General features: G+C 46.3%; 2 protein-coding genes across 3 annotated transcripts; one reads left to right on the top strand and one right to left on the bottom strand.

Moving 5' to 3' along the window:
- Positions 1-3,075: 3,075 nt before the first annotated feature.
- SPRYD4 (SPRY domain containing 4) lies at positions 3,076-5,387 on the top strand (the record flags this gene model as incomplete). Its single annotated transcript, XM_080706423.1, has 2 exons — positions 3,076-3,160; positions 4,849-5,387. The coding sequence occupies 2 exons, from the start codon at positions 3,076-3,078 to the stop codon at positions 5,385-5,387; spliced, it is 624 nt and encodes a 207-aa protein (XP_080562549.1).
- A 2,282-nt stretch (positions 5,388-7,669) lies between these two features.
- GLS2 (glutaminase 2) lies at positions 7,670-24,008 on the bottom strand (the record flags this gene model as incomplete). Of its 2 annotated transcripts, XM_080706273.1 has the most annotated exons (14): positions 7,670-7,826; positions 7,957-8,020; positions 8,284-8,360; positions 9,614-9,675; positions 9,834-9,926; positions 10,069-10,200; positions 14,914-15,090; positions 15,769-15,819; positions 15,970-16,036; positions 16,561-16,619; positions 16,905-16,937; positions 22,191-22,249; positions 23,168-23,331; positions 23,962-24,008. In XM_080706273.1, 14 exons carry the CDS (start codon positions 24,006-24,008, stop codon positions 7,670-7,672), a joined length of 1,242 nt encoding a protein of 413 aa, XP_080562399.1. The 2 variants fall into 2 exon arrangements, with proteins under 2 accessions (XP_080562399.1, XP_080562400.1); XM_080706274.1 differs by lacking the exons at positions 16,905-16,937; positions 22,191-22,249; positions 23,168-23,331; positions 23,962-24,008 and having other exon boundaries at positions 15,970-16,109; positions 16,561-16,588.
- Between the last annotated feature and the right edge of the window lie 1,655 nt (positions 24,009-25,663).

The following is a 25,663-nucleotide window of genomic DNA, read 5'->3' as shown; positions in this document are numbered from 1 at the left end:
CTGGGGGTGTTGCTCAGAGATAGAATACCCCTGAGTTTCATCTCCAGTACAGAAAAGAAAAGAAAAGAAAAGAAAAGAAAAGAAATCTAAGCTGGTTGTAGTGGCACATGCTTGTAATCCCAGTACTTGGGAGGTTGAGACAGGAGGATTGCAGGTTCGTGGAAAGCCTCAGTTACTTAGTGAGACCTCTGCTACTTAGTGAGCCCTTGTTACAAAATAAAGAATAAAAAATAGGGCTGGGGGTTTAGCTCGGTGGTAGAATGCTCCTGGGTTTAGCTTGGAGGTCGAATGCCCCTGGGTTCAATCCCCAGTACTGAAAAAATAAAATAAAATAAATTAAAATAGAAAAAGAAAAGAAAAAAATGTAGCTGCTCATGGTGGTGCACATTTGTAATCCCCGCATTTAGGAGGCTGAGACAGGAGGATCACAGGTTCACTGCCAGTCTTGGCAATTTAGAGAGCGGCTCTTTTTTTTGGGGGGGGGTCTGGGGATGGAACCCGGGGGCATTTGACCTCCGAGCTACACCCCCTGCCCTATTTTTATTAAATCATTCTTTATTTTGAAACGGGGCCTCACTAAGTTGCAAAGGGCCTCACTAAATAGCTGAGCCTGTCTGCGAACTGTGATCCTCTGGTCTCAGCTCCCCAAATGCTGGGATTACAAGTGTGTACCACCATGACCTGTTGAGAGAGGCTTATAGCAACCGAATGAAATACTGTTTCTAAATAAGAAATAAAATCGGGCTAGGGGTGTAGTTTGGAGGTAGAATGCCTCTGGGTTCTATTCCCTAGTGCCACAAAACAAAAAGAAATCTAACATCACTTTTTTGAGGGGCAGGAGGATGGAGGTGGGATGTTGATATTGGGCTGACCAGCAGAACCTTGAGAAGCGGACAGATTGAAATGTTTAGAATGCAGGGACAGGAGATTAAGCAGATCAAATTGTTAAATGTAGGCTGTTCATAATCACCTACCTAATACAGGTTCCATCCTAAGCAAAATATTGATACTTTTGGTTAAGTTGGGAAAACAGTATTCCATTGAACTAAATCATCCAGTCTCAGTCCTGAAAATACAAAACTGCCATTTACAGTATTTGAGTTGTATGTGTGTGTGGTTACTTGAGATTGAACCCAGGAGTATTCTACCTCCAAGCTATACCCCAGCCCTAATTTATTCTTTATTTAGAAACAGGCTCTCACTAAGTTGCAGAGGGCCTCACAAGTTTATGAGGCTGGCAGTGAACCTGCAATCCTCCTGTCTCAGCTTCACAAGTACTGGGATTACAAGCCTGTGCCACCGCACCCGGCTTATGTTTGTGATTTTTTTTTTCCAGTACTGGGGATGGAACCCAGGGGCATTCAACCTCTGAGCTATACCCCAGCCCAATTATATTTTGGTGGTACTGGGGGGTGGAATCCAGGCTTCTAGACCTATTTTTTTACTTTATTTGGAAGCAGGATCTTACTAAGTTGCTGAGAACCTCACTAAATAGCTGAGGCTGGCTTTGAACCTGTGTGATCCTCCTGTCTCAGCCTCCCAAGTGCTAGGATTACAAGCATGCACCACCATGCCTGGCTCAATTTTTTATTCATTTTGAAACAGGATCTCACTGAGTTGCAGAGTGCCTCACTAAGTAGTAGCTGAGGCTATCTGCAAACTGCAATCCTCTTGTCTCAGCCTCCCAAATGCTGGAATTACAAACATGTGCCACCACACGTAGTTTATATTTGTGTTTTTTTTTAACATTTATTATAAACAGCTACCATTTAGTGGTTGATATTTGTCAAACTGCATTCTAAATAATTTTTTTATATTTTTTTCATTAGTGCTGGGGATTGAACCCAGGGCTTATAATTTTTTTTTAACTATAGCCTATGGGTTATATTATTTCAGTTTTACAAATTATTACACCAAGACTCAGAGAAGTTGAGTAATTTGTCCCAAGCGAAGCTGGAGTGGAGTCTAATTAGTTATGCTTCTGTGTGTGTGAATGGTACTGGGAACTGAACCCAGGATTACTCTACCACTGAGCAAATCCTCAGTCTTTTTTTTTTTTTTTTTCTTTTTGGTGGTACTGGGGATTGAACCCAGGAAGGTTCTACCTCTGAGCTACACCCGCAGCTCTATTTTATTCTTTATATGGAAACACTCACTAAATTGTTGAGGCTGGCTGCGAACCTGCAATCCTCCTGTCTCAGCCTCCCACGTATTGTGAAGTGACCTACAGAGACACACCATACTCCAAAGTGCCAAAAAGGATGCTTTATTTGCCGGCCAGCTGGAGGAAGCAGGACAGTACCTATTATACTGCCACCTTTTATACCGGCTGGCTGGGGCAAGCAGCAATTGCAATAATTGCTGCCGCCCCGAAAATCAGTCTTTTTTTTTTTTTTTTTTTTTTTTCCTTTTTCTGTTACTGGGGATGGAACCCAGGGGCCTTCTACCTCCAGGCTACACCTCCAACCCTATTTTATATCTTATTTGGAAACAGGGTCTCACTAAGTTGCTGAGAGCCTCACTAAGCTGCTGAGTCTGGCTTCGAACCTGTGATCCTCCTGTCTCAGCCTCCCAAGTACTGGGATTGCAAGTGTGTGTCACCGCACCTGGCTCGAACATCAGTCTTAACAGCCTTTTATACTCCTTGGTTACAGAGTTGGAGGTTACAGAAAAGACAGATTTTCATGGTTATAAAATCATTACATCATTTGACAGACGCCAGGTTTTCGTTCAGAGCAGACATATCTAGACATATTTTATTCAGATGCTTTTTTTTTTTTTCCAGTACTGGGGATAGAACCCAGGGGCATTTGACTTCCTAGCTACACCCCCTGCCCCGGCCTATTTTTTTATTCTTTACTTTGAAACAGGGTCTCACTAAGCAGCGGGGCTGTCTGTGATCCTCTGGTCTCACCCTCCGAATGCTGGGGCGAGGAGCGCGCCCACCACGCCGGAAGAGCGCCTTCCCTTGTAGATAAACTGCGCCGGAAGTAGAACCGCAGCCTTCAAGGAGGGGAGCCGGCGCCGGCGCCGCGGGCTCCCTTGCGTCATAACTGCGCGCCGCCGCGGCGCAAGATGGCGCTGCCCTTTGCACGTTCGTGGCGCTTGTGCCTCTGGGGAGCCAAAGGATGTGGGGCTGGCGTTCGGGAATCCCGGAGAGGTAGGGTCATCACCTCTTACCCGGTTTGCCCCTAAAATGGTTTCCATCTGTTATTCCTAAAGCCCGCTCAGAGAACTCCAACCCCTTCGAGTCACATCCCGCCCCCATCGGCCTTGGTCTTGAGATTCCAAACCTTGGATAACATTCTTGTTTCTTTTTTTGGTATTGGGGATCGAACGCGGGGCGTTTGACTTCTGAGCTACACCCCCAGCCCTTATTTTGAGACAAGGCCCCACTAAGTGTTGGTGTGTGTGTCACTAGGGGTTGAACCTAGAGCCATTCTACCTCTGAACTACACCCCAACTCTATTTTTATTTTGAAGCATGATCTCCCTAGGTTGATGAGAGTCTCACTACTTAGTGAGGCTGTCCTCAAACCTGTGATTTTCCTGTCTCAGCCTTCCAAGTACAGGGGTTACAAGCATATGCCACCTGTCTCAGCCTTCCAAGTACAGGGGTTACAAGCATATGCCACCTCACCAATCTGCCTCTAATTTCTGACTGGCCTTGAGCCTGCAGTCCTCCTGTGCCCAAGTACTAGGATTATAGGCGTGCCCTACCCGGCCTGGGCGTCTGGTTTCTTTACATTTCAGGCTTTTCCAGTCACGTTTTCCAGCTCCTTGTGCCTCCTACACTTAAACATCGTCCTCCACACCTGACAGTTTTTCTTCTTTTTGGTACTGGGAATTGAACTCGGGTGGTCTACCTGTTAGCTACATATACCCCAGCCCTTTATGTTTTTTATTATTTTTATTTTTTGTGGTACTGGGGATGGAACCCAGGGACTCTCTACCTCCGGGCTATACTCCCAGACCTACTTTATATTTTATTTGGAAACACTAAGTTGCTGAAAGCCTCTCTAAGTAGCTGAGGCAGGCTTCAAACCTGCGCAGTCCTCCTGTCTCAGTCTCCCAAGTACTGGGATAATAAGTGTGCACACCGCACCCGGCTTATATTTTTTATTTTATTTTATTTTATTTTATTTTATTTTATTTTATTTTTTTGGTGGTACTGGGGTTCCTGGAAGCCCTTCTACCTCCGGGCTACACTTCCAGACCTACTTTTACATTTTTGTTTGGAAACAGGGTCTTCTAAGCCAGCGCGCACGGCTGGCTTCGAACCTGTGAGATCCTCCTGTCTCTGCCTCCCAAGCGCGGGGATTACAAGCGTGCGCCACCACGCCTGGCGATATATTTTTTATTTTAAAACAGGGTCTCTCCAAGTTGCTGAGGCTGGCCACAAGCCTGTTAACCTCTTGTCTCAGCCTCTACTGTTCTCAGCCTCTACTGTTCTTGGCCAGACCTTTTCTTCTCTTTCACTCTTCCTCCTTATTGGGAATTGAACCCAGGAGCATTTTATCACTAAGCTACATCCTCAACCCCTTTCTTTTCCAGTATTGGGGATGGAACCCAGGGGACTCTCCCTCTGAGCTATAGCCCCAGCCCTTTTTATTTTGATAGGGACTTAGTAAGTTCCAGGACTGGCCTTGAATTTGTGATTCTCTTGCCTCGGCCTCTCCAGTTCCTGGGATTACAGGAGTGTGTCACCCTTCCTGGCTGCCAAATTGTCTTTCAATTCTTCTTCCCTATTTTGTCATGATCTCCTGACTGCCTGCTTCAGATCAGAATATAACACCAGCCCTAGGATTCGAGCCTCCGTCATTATCCATTCTCTTTGCTCTGTCCACAGGCATCACTTTCAAACTGGAAGAAAAAACCGCTCACAGCAGCCTGGCACTCTTCAGAGGTGACACAGGTGTCAAATATGGCTTGGTAGGATTGGAGCCCACCCAGGTGTCCCTGAATGTGGAGCGCTTCCGGGAGTGGGCAGTGGTGCTGGCGGACACGGCGGTCACCAGTGGCAGACACTACTGGGAGGTGACAGTGAAGCGCTCCCAGCAGTTCCGGATAGGAGTAGCAGATGTGGACATGTCCCGCGATAACTGCATTGGTCTTGATGATCGTTCCTGGGTGTTCTCCTATGCCCAACGCAAGTGGCACACCATGTTGGCCAACGAGAAAGCCCCAGTTGAGGGTATTGGACAGCCAGAGAAGGTGGGGCTGCTGCTGGACTATGAGGCCAAGAAGCTGAGCCTGGTAGATGTGAGCCAGGTCTCTGTGATCCACACACTGCAGACAGATTTCCGGGGTCCAGTGGTGCCTGCTTTTGCTCTTTGGGATGGAGAACTGCTGACCCACTCAGGGCTTGAGGTGCCAAAGGGTCTCTAGTCCGTTCGTTACTGGAGTTCCTAATCATGCACTTGGCCAGCCTTATTTTGAAAGTGTCTGAAGCTGTTTTACTTTACCCCAAGTGACCTCTAGCTCCCACAGTTCAGTATTGGGGTTCTTTGTGCAATATCTTAGTCATATTCCTCAGTCCCTTACCTGTGAAAGCTAGGCATACAGTCCAGCTTTGCCTTCAAACTACTGCCAGTTTCTTAGGCTACCGTGGATATGTTTTCCCTGACTTGCCTCCTTCAGGCCCTTTGTCTCCACTTGCCCGTCTTAGACTATTCAGTCCTGGTGTCTTGTCTTTTAGCTTGTGTGAATTTTATTTCATCACTATAATACCTCTCCCTCCCTTTATTCCCATGTAATTTGTGTGTTTTGGGGGCTCTGCCAAACCTCTTAAGAGTAAATCCTTTCTACCTCCGGCTGGTGGAGTGGTGCAATCAGTGACTTGGCTCTTTCTCTGTGGCACCTTCAGAGTCTGGGCTCTGGCTTCCTCAGTGCTTTATTGACTCAGTGATAAGAGTGAAAACCAGAGCTCTCCTTCCCTAGTACCTCAGTACCTCAGTGCCACAGATCCTCAGCCCCATAGAGCTGCGGCTGTCCTCACCCTGAGGCCATCCACCTTCCTCTCTACACCTGACACCCAGCCAAGCCGTAATCCTTGTGCCAGTGAGAACTGTGACCGAAAGGGAATAGACAGGAAAATCCAGGGGATTAGTGCCAGAAAATTTGTTAAGTTCCATTTTAGCTGGGCGTGATGGCACACGCTGTAATCCCAGTATTCAGGAGGCTGAGATGGGAGGATCGCAGTTCAAGGATAGCCTCAGCTACTTACTGAGGCCCTTTGCAATCAGTGAGACCCTGTTTCAAAATAAAGAATAAAAATAGGGCTAGGGGTCTAGCTCAGAGGTAGAATGCCCTTGGGTTCAATACCTAGTATCTCAAAAAAAGAAAAAGTTCCATTTTAGAACCGGGGTGTTGATGGATGCTTATAATCCCAGTATTTAGGAGGCTGAGATCAGAGGATTACAGGTTCCAGCCAGCCTCAGCTACTTTGTGAGGCCCTCTCCAACTTAGTGAGACCCTATTTTAAAATAAAGAATAAAAAATAGGGGTGGGGACTACCTTGGAGGTAGAATGCCCCTGGGTTCAATCCCTAGTTCTGAAAAAAAATAAATAAATAAATGAAGTTTCATTTTAGTTGGGCATGGTAGCGCACACCTGTAATTCCAGTACTTGGGAGGCTGAGACAGGATTACAGGTGTATGGTCTGCCTCAGCAATTTAGTGAGGCCCTGTTTCAAAATTAAAAATAAGCTGGATATGGTGGTATATGCTTGTAATCCTAGTATTTGGGAGGCTGAGATAGGAGAATCACAGGTTTGAAGACAGCCTTAGCAAGTAGTGACTCTCAACCTAATGAGACCCTGTTTCAAAATAAAAAAATAGGGCTGGGGGTGTAGCTGGGAGGTAGAATGCCCCTGGGTTCAATCCCCAGTACACCCCCCCCCACACACACACACACACACAGTTCCATCTTAATTTCTGCCACAGTTGAAAATTCCAGAAGAAGGAGGGAGGCCTGAGGATTTACACAGTTCATTTTTGGGCCTGAAACCCATATTCCCCTTGGCAACAGAATATACTTAACTCAGAGAAGTATGTGGGTTTGAGGAAAACCTGGTGGATAGGTAAATATGTATAGGAAATATGAATGGTTTGGGTTCTCTCACCCTGTGATTCTATCTTATTCTACCTTCTGTGAGGGTGATGAAGCTAGATACCCCTAAGGGAAAAGAGAATGGCTGGGTTTAACAAAAATAATTTGTATAATTAAAGTTTATTTGAGCACAAAATACTTTCTCTGTCTATAAAATTGCTATTAGCAGAGCAACAACATGTCCTGTCCAAGGGGGACAGATCTCACCAGACTACTAAAGCCAGGTTCACAGGTCCCCTCCTTTTTCTTACTCTGATATATACACGTGCATAGAAACTAGAGTCCTCCATCAAAGTATGATGGTTTCTTCAGAGAGAGAAAAAGGGGACCCAGGATGGTTTTGAGTGGGCCAAGCCACTAGGCCACACCTTGAAGTGTCCATGGATAGCTCTACTGCAGGTATCTGCTGAAAGAATGGGGCATTTGACTCACAGGAAGCACTGGCCTATGTTACCAAGAGAGTTGCCCACTGAAGCAACTCTCCATAATATTTTCATGGTAAGGGTTAATGTGTGTCCAGCTTGTACTTTTTTGAGCAGGGAACTGTCCATGACCAGGGCTCACACCATGCTCTCCAAGTTCTCTTTGGATAGGTCCTCAGCTGCTGCCTTAGCCTGCGTCTCAGAGAGTGTGTAGGAGTCCTGGTAATCTTGAAGCACTTTGACCACCTCCAGGTGGTTGAACTGCACAGCATCATCCAGGGGAATGTTGCCCCACCTGAGAGGAATAATGATCATGATAAGGCAAAGAAGACATGGAGAGTGTTGTGGTTACAAGTGCCTGATGGCTGGAGGTCGGTGGTGGAAAAGCTGTGCCACCCTCCCACTTTCAGCCTAATTCTACTCACCTGTCCTTGACAAAAGGATTCACTTTGCAAGCCTCGATCAGAAATTTAACAACTTCCATGTGTCCTAGGAATACAGGCAGAAGAAAAATGAGAGTGTACAGGTCCTGAACCCTTTGTTGCAGACCGTTGTCAGCTGGAGTCTGTACCAAGAGGGGAGGAGAAAAGGCCTCTTCCCATTTTGCTCCCTGCCAGCAACACCCGATAATACTCTGGCCGCCAGCTGAAGGGACAAAACTAGTTGTCAGCCCTGTAACCTTGTATACCAAGGGTGTCCTTGGTATAGAAGAAAGGGTCTGCTCTGCTCTCCCCCTTTAACCCTTCAGATACCTTCAGCCGCAGCAACGTGCAGAGCAGTGCGGGAGTCATAGTCTTTCTGTTCCATATCCATGGCTGACAAGGCAAACCTGAGGGTAGCAGAAAGCAGCTAGGGTTACCCAGACCAGTCTGCAGTCACTGCTGTGCCTTCCACAGTGGGCTCAGACTGGACAGATTTCAGGAAAAGCAAACTCGTTTATGGCTACATCTGTGGGCTCTGTATAATCTGTGTTCTATACCAGATGACTTATTTCCACTTCAGAAAGAGAAGCCGGGCATGGTGGCGCACGCTTGTAATCCCAGCATTCGGGAGGCTGAGACTGGAGGATCACAGTTCACGGACAGTCTCAGCTACTTAGTGAGGCTCTCCGCAACTTAGTGAAACCCTATTTCAAAATAAAGTATAAAAAGCCGGGCGTGAGCCAAGCGTGGTGGCACATGCTTGTAATCCCCGTGCTTGGGAGGCAGAGACAGGAGGATCACGCAAGTTCGAAGCCAGTCTCGCTGGCTAAAAGAGACCCTGTTTCCAAATTTTAAAAAGTATAAAAATAGAGCCGGGCGTGGTGGCGCACGCTTGTAATCCCCGCGCTTGGGAGGCAGAGACAGGAGGATCGCGCAGGTTCGAAGCCAGCCGCGCACGCTGGCTTAGGAAACCCTGTTTCCAAATAAAAATATAAAATAGGTCTGGGAGTGTAGCCTGGAGGTTGAAGGGCTTCCAGGAACCCCAGTACCACAAAAAAAAAAAAAAAAAAAAAAAAAAAAAAAAAAAATCCAGGCGTGGTGGCACACGCTTGTAATCCCGTGCTTGGGAGGCTGAGACAGGAGGATCGCACAGGTTCGAAGCCAGCCTCAGCAATTTAGTGAGACCCTGTTTCCAAATAAAATATAAAATAGGTCTGGGAGTATAGCCTGGAGGTAGAAAGCCTCTGGGTTCCACCCACAGTACCGCCAAAAAAAAAAAAAAAAAGAATAAAAAATAGGGTAGGAGGTGTAGCTCAAAGGTCAAATGCCCCTGGGTTCCACCCCCAGACCCGCAAAAAAAAAAAAAAAAAAAAAAAAAGAGACGTGTGCTGCTTCCAGAAACATCACTGCCTACCTGTAGACATTCGTTGACCCCTGCCTCCAGTACTTGCTAACACTCAAGTTAGTAACAGTGACTGTTATAAATTAAGTCCTTATCATATGGCAGGCACTTTTTCTATCTTATTTAAATACAATCTATGTACATTCTATTTACTCTTATAGCTGAGGCATTTAACTATTTCGCTGTGTTGCCTCTTAATAAGGTAAGGTCTCTGACCAGGAGTATTTTACTGTGTGTGTTTGGTCATAGTAGAAATACCTTCGAAGAGCTGAGACATCTCCACTATAAGCAGCAAATAACAGGTTCACTACAGTCTTGTTCTGAAACACAAATCAGAGTAATTAGTTGTGGCCTTGAATCCACCCATGCTCACCTTTGCCTTGTGACAACCTCCATTGCTTAGCCAAGGGTATTTCTGAAGCTTTATGGCATGTTCTATTCTGAAATATTCTTTCAAGCCACCTGGGATTTTCCTTACCCGGACTTCTCCCCCTTCACGCCGTGGGTCTAATTTCCGGGCACAGTGCCGCAGGTTGTCATAGTTGTGGAAGTTAAAGAGAGATACCAACTTCTAGAATTGTAAGCCAGAGATATTGTTTACTTATTTCTTGTACTTGGTAGGAGCTCAAGATTGTTTCATTTACTTAAAGTGACTACCATTAAATTAGTTGCTTGACTCAAAAATATTAAGTTTTGTGTTTAGAGCAACTCACCTGGCAGAAGTTGATGCCCCTTTGGCTGTTCCCCAGCTTGTCCAGTGGAGGTGACAGACACATCATTCCCATAACATTGGGTACCACCAGAAGGATGGCTCCGGATACAGCTGACTTGGCTGGCAAGCCCACCTGGAAACAGATTTGAAGCTGAGGATGAGCTGGGGTTCCCCCAAATCTAGGAAAATAAACAAGGTACGCTATTATAAATTGGTTGCAAGAACAAAGCCACCACCTACCTCAGCCTTTTGGGTGTAGTAATTAGATTTAAGTAGATTTGGGGGGGGGGTACTGGAATTGAACCCAGGAGCTTTCGACCTCCAAGTTAACCACTAGCCCTCACCCCCTTTTTTTTGTTTGTTTTTTGTGGTGCTAGGGATTGAACCCAGGGCATTCTACCTCCAAGTTACACCCCCGGCCTGTTTTGTTATTATTATTTTTTTTTCGGGTCTGGGGGTGAAACCCAGGGGTATTCGACCTCCGAGCTACACCTCCTGCCCTATTTTTTATTTATTTATTTATTTATTTTATTTATTTATTATTATTATTATTTTTTTTTTGGTGGTACTGGGGTTCCTGGAAGCCCTTCTACCTCCGGGCTACACTCCCAGACCTATTTTATATTTTTTATTTAGAAACAGGGTCTCCTAAGCCAGCGCGCGCGGCTGGCTTCAAACCTGTGCGATCCTCCTGTCTCCGCCTCCCAAGCGCGGGGATTACAAGCGTGCGCCACCACGCCCGGCTGCCCTATTTTTTATTCTTTATTTTGAAACCAGGTCTCACCGAGTTGCAGAGGGCCTAAGTAGCTGAGGCTGTCCACAAACCGCGATCCTCAGGTCTCAGTCTCCCAAATGCTGGGATTATAAGCATGCTCCACCATGCCCGGCTTTGTTATTATTTATTTTGAAACAAGGTCTCATTAAGTTGCAGAGGGCCTCACTAAGTAGCTGAGGCTGGCTGTGAACCCAGATCCTCCTGTCTTAGCATCCCAAGTACTGGGATTATAAGAATGCACCACCAGGCCCAGCTCCCCCACTCCTTTTTATTTTGAAAGAGGGTCTTGCTGGGCGTGTTGGGGCACGCTTGTAATCCCCACACTTGGGAGGCTGAGACAGGAGGATCACATAGGTTCGAAGCCAGCCTCAGCTACTTAGTGAGGCTCTCAGCAACTTAGTGAGACCCTGTTTCCAAATAAAGAATAAAATAGGTCTGGGAGTATAGCCCAGAGGTAGAAAAGCCCCTGGGTTCCACCCCCAGTACCACACACACACACAAAAAAAAAAAAAAAAAAAAGGAAAGAAAGAACGAATGAAAGTCTTACTAAGTTGCTGAGGCTATCCTTAAACCTGCAATCCTTCTGCCTCAGTCTCTGCCAAGCCCACCTGGCTCCTTTTCTTATTGCTACCTCCCAATTCATTGATAGTTAGGAAATATTAAGTAAAGTGAAGTATTAACAGCACTACCCTGGATGCTGTTCTAGAACTAGGGCAAAGTCATTTACATTCTGCTGGTAGAGATGGGCCATCGCAGTCAAACATAAATAGAAACAAATTTTGTGGTGGGGGGGTACTGGGATTGAACTTAGGGGCATTCTACCTCTCAACTACACCCCTCGCACTATTTTTTTATTTTTTATTTTGGAACAGGGTCTCACTAAGTTGCAGAGGGCCTCACTAAATAGCTGAGGCTGTCCTGCAACCTTCCATCCTCTGATCTCAGCCTCCCAAGTTCTGAGATTACAAGCAGGTGCCACTACACCGGGCTAGATAGGAATAATTATGATAAACACTGGGAAGAAAAGCAGGGTGCTGTGAATACAGCTGGAGGTGGGGTGGGCCCAGTTGAAATAGGGCAGTCAGAAAAGCCTCTCTTCTGGCTGAGGTTGTAACTCCGTGGAAGAACACTTGCATGGGGGAGGCCCTGGGCTATCCCTAGCACTGCAAAAAACAAAGAAAAGCCTCTCCTTAGAAATGGCACTTAAGAGCCTGACATGGTGGTACACATTTGTAATCCCAGCATTCGGGAGGCTGAGAAGGGAGGATCCGGGTTCGCGGACAGCCTCAAATACTTTGTGAGGCCCTTTGCAATTGCAGTGAGACCCTGTTTCAAAAAAATAAAGACAAATATAGGGCTGGGGGGTGTAGCTTGGAGGTAGAATGCCCCTGGTTTCCATCCCCAGTACTGAAAAAGAAAGAGAGAGAGAGAGAGAGAGAGAGAGAGAGAGAGAGAGAGGGAGAGAGAGAGAGAGAGAGAGAATGGGCACTTAAGAGAGTCTGGCATGGTGGATGGTGGAACACACTTGTAATCCTATTACTTGGGAGGCAGAGATAGGAATGCTGGTTCTCAGCAGTCTCAACTGCTTAGTGAGGACTTCAGCAATTTAGTGAGACCCTCTTTCAAAATAAAGAATAAAATATAGGTCTAGGTTATAGCTTGGAGGTAGGATGCCCCTGGGTTCAGTCCCCAGTACCGCATGCTTACAATCTTAGTACTTGGGAGGCTGAGACAGGAGGATTGCATGTTCAAAGCCAGCCTTAGCAATTTTGTGAGGCTTTCAGCAACCTAGTTAGACACTATTTCAAAATAAATAAAATCAAGCTGGGAGTGTGGCTTGGAGGGAGAATGTCTCTGGGTTCAATCCCCAACACCAGAAACAAAAGAAATGACACTTAAAAGCTGGGGTGTTTGTGGCACATGCCTATAATCTCAGTACTTAGGAGGCTGAGACAGGAGGACTGCAGATTCAAGGATAGCCTCAGCAAGTATTGAGACACTCATCAACCAAGCAAGACCGTGTTTCAAAATAAAAATAAGCTGGGCATGGTGGTGTACACTTTTAATCCCAGCATTTGGGAGGCTGAGACTGGAGGATCACAGTTAGCAGCCAGCCTCAGCTACTTAGTGAGGCCCTTTGCAACTCAGTGAGACACTGTTTCCAAATAAAAAAGTACAAAATAGGTGTCTGGGAGTGTAGCCCAGAGGTAGAAGGGCTTCCAGGAACCCCAGTACCACCAAAAAAAAAAAAAAAAAAAAATAGGACTGGGGATATACTGGAGGTAGAATGTCCCTGGGTTCCACCCCCAGGGCCATAAATAAATAAATAAATAAATAAATAAATAAATACAATTTTAAAATAAGCTGGGTGTGGTGGCATACTCTTCTAATCCCAGTTTTGGGGAGGTTGAGACTGGGGGTATCGCGGTTCATGGATAGCCTCAGTTACTTAGTGAGGCCTTCCACAACTCAGTGAGGCCCTGCTTCAAAATAAAGAATAAAATAAAAAAAAATTGGGTTGGGGTGTAGCTCGGAGGTAGATTGCCCCTGGGTCCATCCCCATATCCACACAAACATAAATAAATAAATAAAAATTAAAAATAAAAATAAAAGCCAGGCATGGTGGTGCATGCTTGTAATCTCAGCATTTGGATGCTGAGAAAGGAGGATCATGGTTCGAAGACAGCCTCACCTCCTACTTAGTGAGGCTCTTTGCAGCTCAGTGAAACCCTGTTTTATTTTTATTTTTTTATTTTTTATTTTTTTGGTGGTACTGGGGGTGGAACCCAGAGGCTTTCTACCTCCGGGCTATACTCCCAGACCCATTTTATATTTTATTTGGAAACAGGGTCTCATTAGGTTGCTGAGAGCCTCACTAAGTAGCTGAGCTTTGAAACCCTGTTTTAAAAAGTAAAGAATAGCCAGGTGTGGTGCCCCATGCTTGTAATCCCAGCATTTGGGAGGCTGAGACCGAAGGATCGCGGTTCGCGGACAGCCTCAGCTACTCAGACCCTCCGCAACTCAGTGAGACCCTGTTTCAAAATACAGAATAAAAAATTAAAAATAGGGCAGGGGATGTAGCTCAGAGGTTGAATGCCCCTGGGTTCCATCCCCAACCCCCCCACAAATAAATAAATAAAAATTAAAAATTAAAAAAAAATAAAAAGTAAAGAATAAAGCCGGGGCTGGTGGCGCAAGCTTGTAATCCCTACACTTGGGAGGCGGAGACAGGAGGAATGCACAGGTTCGAAGTCAGCTTCAGCTACTTAGTGAGGCTCAAGGAATTTAGTGAGACTCTGTTTCTAAATGAAGTATAAAAAATAGGTCTGGGAGTATAGACCAGAGGTAGAAAAGCTCCTGGGTTCCACTATCAGTACCACAGAAATAAATAAATAAAAAGTAAAGAATAAAAAATAGGGCAAGGGTGTAGCTCAGAGGTCGATTGCCCCTGTGTTCCATTCCTAGACCCACACACACACAAAAATAAATAAATAAAAAAAAATAAAGCTGGACTTGGTAGCACACACTATAATCCCAGCATTTGGGAGGCTGAGACAGGAGGATCATGGTTTGTGGACAGCCTCAGCTACTTAGTGAAGCCCTTTGCAACTCAGTGATACCCTGTTTCAAAATAAAGAATAAAAAATAGGGCTGGGGGTGTAGCTTGGAGATGGAATGCCCCTAGGTTCCATCCCAAATACCACAAAAAAATAAAAAGCAGGGTTAGGGGTATAGCCCTGAGGTAGAATGCCCTTGAGTTCCATCCTTAGCACTACAAAAAAAAAAAAAAAAAAAAAAAAAAAAAAAAAAAAGATGACGCTTAAGCTGAGACCCAGAGAACAGCCAGCCACGTGAAGGGTTGCACAAGAGCGTTTCAGAAGCTGCACCGTCAGGTGTCTGTATGTTTGAGTAACTGTGTGTTCAACAACCTCTTGTGAGGATTCTCAGCCTAATCACCTAGCTGGAGGTTTGTGAATGAGAGGCAAGCTTCCATCTCTCTATTTTCAGAGACCAGTGTCCTCTTTCTTGGCGCCGGGCTCACAGATGAATGGCAGGGCCAGAGACACTCACATGGAAGGCAAACTGGCCAGAGAAGTCATACATGCCGCAGGAATGCATGAGGCTGAGGGTGTTGCGCACAGCCTCTGCGCTCAGCACGCTCTCGCCTGTGATGGGGCAGATCCCTCCGTTGGCCAGGGTGGCTGCCATGACACTGCCTGATTCACAGGTGACCTCCACGGAGCACAGCTGTGGAGATAAGGGAGAAGTGAGGGTACCATGTGTACGTGAACGTGGTGCTCTTAGGAGTAAAGCAAGGTTGCTTTGTTTTTGTTTTTTGGTAGTGGGGATGGAACCGAGGGGCATTCTACCTCCAAGCTACATACCCAGCCCTATATTATTTTATTTTGAAACAGGGTCTCACTGAGTTAGGTGCAAAGAGCCTCACTAAGCCGAGGCTGTTCACGAACTGTGATCCTCCTGTCTTAGCCGCCCAGATGCTGGGATTACAAAAGTGTGCCACCATGCCCGGCTAGGAGTAGAACAAGGTTCTTAGCTAGCATCTAGATCTTTTAATGAGCTTTGGGGTGTGTGTGTGTGTGTGTGTGTGTGTGTGTGTGTGTGTATGTGTGTGGTACTGGGGATGGAACCCAGGTGCATTCTACCTCCAAGCTACATCCCAGGCCCTTATTTTTATTCTTTATTTTGAAACAGGGTCCCACTGAGTTGCAGAGGGTAAGTAGTAGCTGAGGCTGTCCGTGAACCATGATCCTCCTGTCTCAGCCTCCCGAATACTGGGATTACAAGTGTGTGCAACCATGCCCGATGAGTCTGTGTTTCTGACAGCCACAAGAGAGCAGTGGCCTTCGTGTGGTTCAGAGAAAGGGGGCAGTCTGTCCTGATCCTTATCCCTGAGCATTTGCTTACCTGGAAGTAGAGATCGAGGGCAGCCATCATGTCCACCCCCTTAGGAAAGCACTGCAAGGAAGAAGAGGAAAGAACTTTCTCTTTTAGCCCTTGCCAGCCCTTTCCCACTGCCAGGGTCTCAGCTGAAATTCCCAGCCCCTGTTCCCCTTCCAACAGCAGCAGAATTCCCAGGGACTTGCTCTATTGGCCTCTCCCAGTTACCTTCTTTTCCTTGAGATAATAGCCGATGGCATAATTCCGATCCCCTGTTTCCTTCTCTGACTGGAATCTGAAGCAAACACCCAATTTAGTGCTTGAAGTTTGAAAGGTGGGTGTGGGGAGAAGGGGAAAAATTACCTTCCCTGAGAGACACAACTACATTACACGTGTCAAACCGAATCAGCACCTCTGTAACCTCTTAACACTAATAGCAGAGGCACCTCCTGAACCTGAGCAAACACCCAGCATAGCTCTGTTGTAAAATGTAAACAGAACAAAGCAAGAAATCACCAAGGCTGTCTAGCCATCTAATCTAAGAAAACCGGTGCAGTTTTTGGCTTTAAAAGCCTTGGGAAGGCCTTACCATAAACCATCATACTGCCTTTTGGTACACACTAACTAGAAATGGAACAAATTATTTCACAAAGTAAACAAATGTCAATGAAGGGACTCGGAGGAAGCTAGGAGGCCAAAGTTCCCCTGGAATTTCTTCCTCCCAAGATCCTCTCTGCCTCCCTTTCTCCCCCGCCCCCAACCCCTATGGACACATACAACACCACAGTGTATCCAGTCAGTCCCCTGACCAGGCCTTACGTGGCATTGCTGAAACCCATGTATTCATTCCCAGCCATTTTGTTAAGATACTGCAACACCTGGAAGAAAAGAGGGGCAAGTGAGGCACCACTTGACCGAGGACCCTCCTAAATCCATCCCAGCCTGACCAGTCCTTCTGTACCACTGTCTTTATCTCAGCTTTCCCCTAGAGGGCGGGGACTTCAAGCGGCTTTGCTCTCTGATGACCACTTCTCTGGAAATAAGGCTTCTCGTGTGGGCTGGTGCACCTGGTAGTGGGCTTAGAGCCAGGCACCTGGGGCAGCCAGGAGAGGCAGCATGACATGGTAAAGGGCAGCCAGGAGCCGAGTAGCAAGGGAACTTACAAAATCGAACTTCTCTGCTTTATTACAGTCCATCTGCAGAGAAAGAGAGAGATGTCAGTACCTCAAGCCTAGGAGGATAACAGGGTGAAGGGTCAGAAGGGCCTAATGGAAGCCAGGCGTGGTGGCGCATGCTTGTAATCCCAGCATTTGGGAGGCTGAGACAGGAGGACTGTGGTTCGCGGACAGCCTCAGCTACTTAGTGAGGCCCTTCGCAACTCAGTGAGACCCTGTTTCAAAATAAAGAATAAGGCCGGGCATGGTGGCGCATGCTTGTAATCCCCGCGCTTGAGAGGCTGAGACAGGAAGATTGCACAGGTTCAAAGCCAGCCTCAACTATTTAGTGAGGCTCTCAGCAACTTAATGAGACCCTGTTTCCAAATAAAATAGAAAATAGGTCTGGGAGTATAGCCCGGAGGTAGAAAGCCTCTGGGTTCCACCTCCAGTACCACTAAAAAAAAATAAATAAATAAATAAAAAATAAAAAATAGGGCAGAGGGTGTGGCTCAGAGGTCAATGCCTCTGGGTTCCATCCCAGACCCGCAAAAAAAAAAAAAAAAAAAAAAAAAAAAAAAAAAAAAAAAGAAGGGCCTAGTGTGTTAAACTGATCTTGCTACAGGAATGTTACGTGTGTGTGTGTGTGTGTGTGGTGCTGGAGATAGAACCCAGGGGCTTTCTACCTCCGGGCTATACTCCCAGACTTATTTTATATTTTATTTAATTATTTATTTATTTATTTTTATTTTTTTGGTGGTACTGGGGGTGGAACCCAGAGGTTTTCTACCTCCAGGCTATACTCCCAGACCCATTTTATATTTTATTTGGAAACAGGGTCTCACTAAGTTGCTGAGAGCCTCACTAAGTAGCTGAGGCTGGCTTCGAACCTGCACGATCCGCCTGTCTCAGCCTCCCCAGCGCAGGGATTACAAGTGTGCGCCACCACGCCCGGCTTTTATATTTTATTTAGAAGCAGGGTCTAAGTTGCTGAGATCCTCACTAAGTAGCTGAGGCTGGCTTCAAGCCAGCATCATCCTCCTGTCTCAGCCTCCCAAGTACTAAGATTACAAATGTGCACCATCATGCACAGCCTTTTTTTTTTTTTTAAGTACTTGGGATTGAACCCAGGAGCATTCTATCTCTGAAGTACATCCTTAATCCTTTTTTAAAATTTTTAGCTACCAGGCATAGTGGCACATGCTTTTAATCTTAGTACTTGGGAGGCTGAGACAGGAGGAACATAGGTTCAAAGCTGGTCTTGGCAACTTTGCAGGCTCTCAGCAATTTAGTGAGACCCTGTTTCCAAATAAGAAATAAAATAGGGCTGGAGGTATAGCTTGGAGGTAGAATGCCTCTGGATTCAAGCCCCAGTATCGAAGCCAAGCCTGGTGGCACATGCTTATAATCCCAGCATTCGGGAGGCAGAGACTGGAGGACTGTGGTTTGTGGACAGACTCAGCTACTTAGGCCCTCTGCAACTTAGTGAGACCCTGTTTGAAAAATAAATGAAATAAAAAATAGGGCAGGGGGTGTAGCTTGGAGGTCAAATGCCCCTGGGTTCCATCCCTAGTGCTGAAAAAAAAAATTTTTTTTTTTCTTGAGAAGTAGGGCAGCAGGGGCTGGGAGGGAAACAACACGTACATGTATGGTCTATCACTTGGAACCTTATTATGATATATAATTACAATGCACCAATGAAATTTTTAATTATTTTTGTGGCCTTGAGGATTGAACTGGTACATTCTTTCTACTTCCAAGCTATACCCCTAGCCCTATTTTACTTTTTATTTGGAAACACGGTCATGCTAGGTTGATGGGAGTCTCAGTACTTGCTAAGACTGTCCTTGAATCTATGACACTCCTGTCTTAGCCTCCCAAGTATTGGGATTATAAGCATGTGCCATCATGCCTAGAAAATTTTTTAAATTTCAAAACAGGGTCTCCCTAAATTGCTAATGCTGCCCTTGAACCTGCAATCTTACTGTCTCAGCCTGTATTGGGATTATAGGTATGAGTCACCACACCTGGCTGTGCTACCTTTTTTTTTCTCTTTTTTCCCTTTGGTACTGGGGATGGAACCCAGGAGCATTCTACCTCCAAGCTACACCTCCAGCCCTTTTTTTTTTTTTTTTTTTTTTTTTTTTTGGTGGTACTGGGGTCCCTGGAAACCCTTCTACTTCCGGGCTACACTCCCAGACACCTATTTTTTATATTTTTATTTGGAAACAGGGTCTCCTAAGCCAGCATAATCCTCCTGTCTACAAGCATGTGCCACCACGCCCAGCGCCAGCCTGATTTTTTATTCTCTATTTTGAAACAGAGTCTCACTAAATTGTGGAGAGCTTCACTAGAGTAGCTGAGGCTGGCCTAGATCCTACTGTCTCAGCCTCCCAAGGACTGGGATTACAAGAGTATATCACCACACCCAGCTTGTGTTACATTTTACAATAATCTTTCTTTCATTTGAGACAGTCTTATTATGTTCCCAAGGCTAGTCTCAAACTTGTAGGCTCAAGTGATCCATCCTGCCTCAGCCTCCCCAGTAGCTCAGACTACAAGCATGTGCCCTTCCTTTCTTTCTTCCATCCTTTCATCTTTCCTTCCTTTTTTTCTTAAAACAAAAAACAGTGAGCTGGGCATGATGGTAATCCTAGTACTTGAGAGGCTGGAACAGGAGGATTGCAGGTTCGTGGACAGCCTCAGCTTACCTAGTGAGGCCTTCTGCAATTTAGTGAGACCCTGTTTCAAAATAAAGAATAAAAAATGGGCTGGGAGCCGGGCGTGGTGGTGCACGCTTGTAATTCCCGTGCCTGGGAGGCTGAGACAGGATTGCACAGGTTCAAAGCCAGCCTCAGCTACTTAGTGAGGCTCTCAGCAACTTTGTGAGACCCTGTTTCCAAAAAAATATATAAAATAGGTCTGGGAGTATAGCCCAGAGGTACAAAGCCTCTGGGTTCCATCTCCACTACCACCAAAAAAAAAAAAAAAATAGGGCTGGGGGTGGAGCTCAGAGGTAGAGTATCCCTGGGTTCAATTCCTGGCACTGCAAATACAAAACACGGAGACATTTTTGTATTCATGTATATCTAGCAATCTTAAAAACCATTTAAGAAGCCAGATGTGAGCGCTGGGCATACACTTGTAATCCCAGCATTCGGGCAGCTGAGACCAGAGGATCACGGTTCACAGACAGCCTCAGCTACTTAGTGAGGTCCTTTGCAACTCAGTGGGACCCTGTTTCAAAATAAAGAATAAGCCGGGCATGGTGGCGCATGCTTGTAATCCCCGCGCTTGGGAGGCTGAGACAGGAGGATCGCACAGGTTCGAAGCCAGCCTCAGCAATTTAGTGAGACCCTGTTTCCAAATAAAAAAATAGAAAATAGATCTGGGAGTATAGCCTGGAGTGTAGAAAGCCTCTGGGTTCCACCCCCAGTACCACCAAAAAATTTTTTAAAAAGAATAAAAAATAGGGCTGGGGCTGTAGCTCGGAGGGAGAATGCCCCTGGGTTCTATCACCAGTACAAAAAAAAAAAAAGAGAGAGAGAGAGAGAGAATGATACCCTATCTCAAAATAAAAAATAAAAAAAGGCTGAGGATGTAACACAGTGGGAGAGCACCCGTGGGTTTCATCTTCAGTACCACAAAAATAAATAAACTTAGGTTTTAGCCAGGCGTGGTGGCGCATGCTTGTAATCCCTGCGCTTGGGAGGCAGAGACAGGAGGATCGTGCAGGTTCGAAGCCAGCCTTACTGGTTTAAGAGACCCTGTTTCCAAGAGAGAGAGGTCTGGGAGTATAGCCCGGAGATAGAAGGGTTTCCAGGAACCCCAGTACCACCAAAAATAAATAAATAAATAAATAAATAAATAAATAAATAAATAAATAAATAATAATAATAATAAATGAATAATAAACTTAGATTTTATTTTATTTTATTTTTTGGGTGGTACTGGGGGTGGAACCTAGAGTCTTTCTACCTCCAGGCTATACTCCCAGACCTTTTTAATATTTTATTTGGAAACAGGGTCTCACTAAGTTGCTGAGAGCCTCACTAAGTAGCTGAGGCTGGCTTCAAACCTGTGCGATCCTCCTGTCTCAGCCTCCCAAGTGCGGGGATTACAAGCGTGTGCCACCACGCCCGGCTTGGATTTTATTATTAAGAAATGAGGTTACAGATAAACTCATGGCATCAATGAGCTTCACCCATCCTGAGTCTCACCCCTACGTCTCTTATCTGAACCCTTTTCCCTTTCCCACTTTCATTTTACTGACTCCACTCCTGCCCCAAGTCTCATCCCTACATTTAATCCCCATCCTCAACATGCCATGAGAAACCCTTACTTTAGCCCATCCCTGACTCCATACCATCTCCAAGACTGGACGGAATGACAGAAATGAGATGAGGTGTCTGTTGCATATAACACTCGACTGTCTTGATAACTGAAACGAAGCTAACCTGATGGGGATCAAACCCAGTGCCCTGTGCCTGCTAGACAAGCACTCTGCCACTAAGCCACATCCCCAGCTCTGAAGCTAGAGTTTGGCTAAGAGTCAGGTCTAATACGGCCAATTTGGATGGGAATGGAATGAGCCAGGTCCCAGATGCAGGGCTGCAGACAGAGCCATCATAGAACTTTGGGAGAAACTTGGCCTGTCCTCTTCTTCCACTCTGCTTCCTGCACATATCAGCTATCAGTCAACACCACAGGGACTCTGACACCTGAGAGTGGCTGGGGGAGGGTTCCTAACACCACCTTCCCTGGGAGGGGCAGTGATTGGCTTCAGAATGTTGCTGCCCACGCTGCTCCCAGGTTCTTGCTCAAGCCCTGGGAGATCTACAGCTGATGGGCTGCCTGACACCTTTGCTCAAGGCCAACTCACAGTTCCAGGTGACGTGAATAACTGCCCTGGCCTGGCCATTCACCCTTCTCTGCATGCGTCCCTCAACCAGAAGTGGCCAATCAATGCGTGATAGTGCTGTCCTCCCCCTGTCTCTGGCATTTGGCCCTTGGTCCTAAGCAGGGGTCAGGACCTGCGCCCTTCTCCAGGAAGCTCTGGGCTTTAGACCCATGAGAGGGGGCAGGGGATGATATAGGGTAAAAGCGGGGGAAGTGCCATCCCTCTTATTAACATCCTCAGGAGGTAGGCCCTGCTGTGTTCTGACTAGCTTCCTGGGAACCCTCAAAGGAATTAGTGCCCCACTGTTCTCCCTGGAGAGCTGAACAGAGGAGGGATACAAGAATAATAAGGGGCTTAGAGAATAATACCTCGTAGAAGCTTAGTGTGTCACTGACCTTGATCAGGGAGCTGACAACGATGGCACCGGCATTGACCATGGGGTTATGGGGAATTCCTGGAAAAATACAAACCACCCAGAATCTTATCAGCCACTGAACAAAGCCTGCTTTATAGCCTGACCACTATGTAGGTTAAAAAGAAAGATTTCTAGCCAGGCATGGGGATGCATGCTTGTAATCTCAGTACTTAGGCTGAGACAGGAGGATCACAGATTCAAGGCCAGTCTCAGCTACTTGGGCACTCTGTAACTTAGTGAAACCTGTTTTTTTTTTGTTTTGTTTTTTTTTTTTTTTTGGTGGTACTGGGGATGGAACCCAGAGGCTTTCTACCTCTGGGCTATACTCCCAGACCCATTTTTATATTTTATTTGGAAACAGGGTCTCACTAGTTGCTGAGAGTCTCACTAAGTAGCTGAGGCTGGCTTTGAACCTGCGCGATCCTCCTCTCTCAGCCTCCCAAGCACTGGGATTACAAGCGTGCGCCACCACGCCCGGCTGAAACCCTGTTTTAAAATAAACACTTAAAGCCAGGCATGGTAGGTCACACTTGTAATTCCAGCATTCTGGAGGCTGAGACAGGAGGATCATGGTTCCTAGACAGCCTCAGCTACTTAAGTGATACTCTGTTTAACAATAGAGAATAAAAAAAATAGGGCAGGGGGTGTAGCTTGGAGGTCAATGCCCCTGGGTTCCATCCCCAGACCCACAAAAAATAAATAAATAAAAATAAAATAAGGACTTAAAAAAGAAGAAGAAAGGATATCTTTGCTGGGGAGAAAAGAATCGCAGGGGCTAACCAGGAAGAGCAGAATCTCCAGCTATACCACCCTGAACATCCCTGACTTCATTAATTGTACAAACTAAACAGGGCTGGGATGGAAGGAAAGGCAAACAATGAATGAAAAAGGCTGGGGGAGGGTTGGGAGAAAGAGAAAAGGCAGATGTGAGTTTGGTTTGAGCCCCGGGGTGCTCACCTTCCTCATTGAGGGAGAGCTTGTTGTAGCGCAGGCCACTAGGCTCCTTGCCCACAAATTTGTGCACATAGTCAGTGCCCAAGGTGCTTACGGAGATGGCATAGGTGAGGGGCTTCACACAGGACTGCAGGCAGAAGGGGATCTTTGTGTGGCCCACAGAATGCCTGGAGACAGACAGGTGCCATGATAGGGGTGGGCCTTTGCTCCTCGTGGTGCCCGCCCCTTCCTCTCACCCAGCATCTCACCTCTGCCCATCCACGGTGCACAGGGAGACGCCCCACAGGTCTGGGTTGGACTTGGCCAGCTGAGGGATGTAGGCCGCGACCTGGCATGTGCAGGTAGAGAAAAGGGAGAAAGATGGATGTGCAGAGGAACAACGCAGGATCAGGAGAAATTTTTTTTTTTTTTTTTTTTGGGTAAAAACTAAAATTTTATCTCTTGGATGGTAAATGGATTCCCTTCCGCCTACTGCTCCCAGAAAAGCCAAGTCTGAAATCCTAGGGGACCTTGTCATTCTGTAACCCCAATCCTGAAGGGATAGCAGTAAAGTACATGGAAAGTTAAAAAAAAAAAAAAGTCTAGAGCCAGCTTCCCATAGGCTCCACTACCCTATAAGTCACTTTGAAGGTTCAACATATAATATAAAGGTTCAATATAAGTCAGACAGCTGACTATGCCAGCTGTCTGAGTAAGAACCTAGGGTCCCCTCCCCTGCTCGAGGCATTGTGTACATAGAAACGCATGAGAAGCAAGGCCTGTCCGGCCCAGAGCCCTCCTCTACTCCTGGATCTCACCTTGCCTCCAGTGGGCTCTTTGGCATCCTCAAAGATGCGATCCACATGGCACGTGAACTCCTCAAAGTCAGGAATGACAAACTTCTTTCTGAATGCCTGGGTCAGGAGTACAATGTTGCTGCTCACACACCTAGATCCCAGACATGATTGCATTAGGGGGCTCCAGAGGTGCAGCTGGGACTCACTCCCAGCCATGAAGGTTGTAAGTGGTCATGTGCTTTGGGACCAACAGCTTTGGCAAGTCACTTCATCTTTCTAGGGTGTTTGTTTGTTTGTTTGTTTATTGAAGTACTGGGGATGGAACCCAGGGTCATTCTACCTCCAAACTACACCTCTAGCCCTATTTTTATTCCTTATTTTGAAACAGGGTCTCACTAAGTAGTAGCTCAGGCTGTCTGTGAACAGTGATCCACCTGTCTCAGCCTCCCAAATGCTGTGACTGCAAGTGTGTGCCACCATGCCTGGCTTTTTCAAGGTTTTTTTAGTTTACTTCTAAAATGAGGGGTTGTGCCAGGTGTGGTGGCACATGCTTATAACTCCAGTACTTGGGAGACTGAGACAGGAGGGTCTCTCTCTTTTCTTTTTTTTGTATTTGGTGGTACTGGGGGTGGAACCCAGGGGCTTTCTACCTCCAGGCTATACTCTCAGACCTATTTTATACTTTATTTGGAAACAGGGTCTCACTAAGTTGCTGAGAGCCTCACTCAGTAGCTGAAGCTGGCTTTGAACCTGTGCGATCCTCCTGTCTCAGCCTCCCAAGTACTGGGATTACAAGTGTGCGCCACCATGCCCAGCCCTATTTTATTTTTTACTTTGAAATAAGGTTCCACTAAGTTGTGGAGGACCTAAGTTGCTAAGGCTGGCCTTGAAGATGTGATACTCCTATCTCAGTCTCCCAAATACCAGAATTACAAGTATGTACCACCATGCCCAGCTGAGACCCTGTTTCAAAATAAAAAGGGTTGGGGATATAACTTGGAGGTATAATGCCCTTGGGCTCAATCCCTGGTACCAAAATAAATAAATAAATAAATAAATAAATACAAAAAAATTAAAAAGAGGGAGTTAAACTATACAATTCCCAAGATTCCTCTGCACCCACAGAACAGTTTTGAAAGCAGTGCCCTTGTTTCTGGGGTCTCACTTTTGGAAGAGTTCTCTATCCAAGAGGCCACCACTGCTGGACTCTTGGACCATGCGGTGCATCTGGCTCATGCAATCTCGGAGCCGAGGATCTGATGTCTGCAGTCCTGTGGCTTTCAGTGCCTTCAGGGGAAAGAAGAGGCCTGTAAGGTCAGCTTAAAAGACAGTAATCTAATCCTAGTAATCTTCCCAATAGATTCTCAATTGTTAACCCCAACTACTAAGCCAGGTGGAACACATGGGTTTGGAGCGTGGGGGAATGAGCATCCTGGCGGGCTAGCAAGGGCCTCCTGCCCTTGTTCATGAGTCAGTGTTTAATCTTCCAACTCTGGGGCAGGGATGGGATGTCTCCTCGGCCTTGGCACTCATTATTGCCCATCTGTATTCTCCACCCTCATGTGGGAACCCATTAGTGGCCCTGCACTTGTCCTGCCCTCCTTTCCCACTTGCCGGAGATCCTATGGGATTAGGGTTCTGAACAGGTCGGGGCAACTTACGCTAGTGAACTTGTGGATAGGAATTCGTTCCTGGCCCTCAGCAATAGTGTAGAAGAGCAAGT

The sequence above is a fragment of the Muscardinus avellanarius genome, assembly GCF_963383645.1.
Source record: "Muscardinus avellanarius genome assembly, chromosome: 11".
NCBI classification, from domain to species: domain Eukaryota; kingdom Metazoa; phylum Chordata; class Mammalia; order Rodentia; family Gliridae; genus Muscardinus; species Muscardinus avellanarius.
This window is presented reverse-complemented; position numbering and strand designations above follow the sequence as displayed.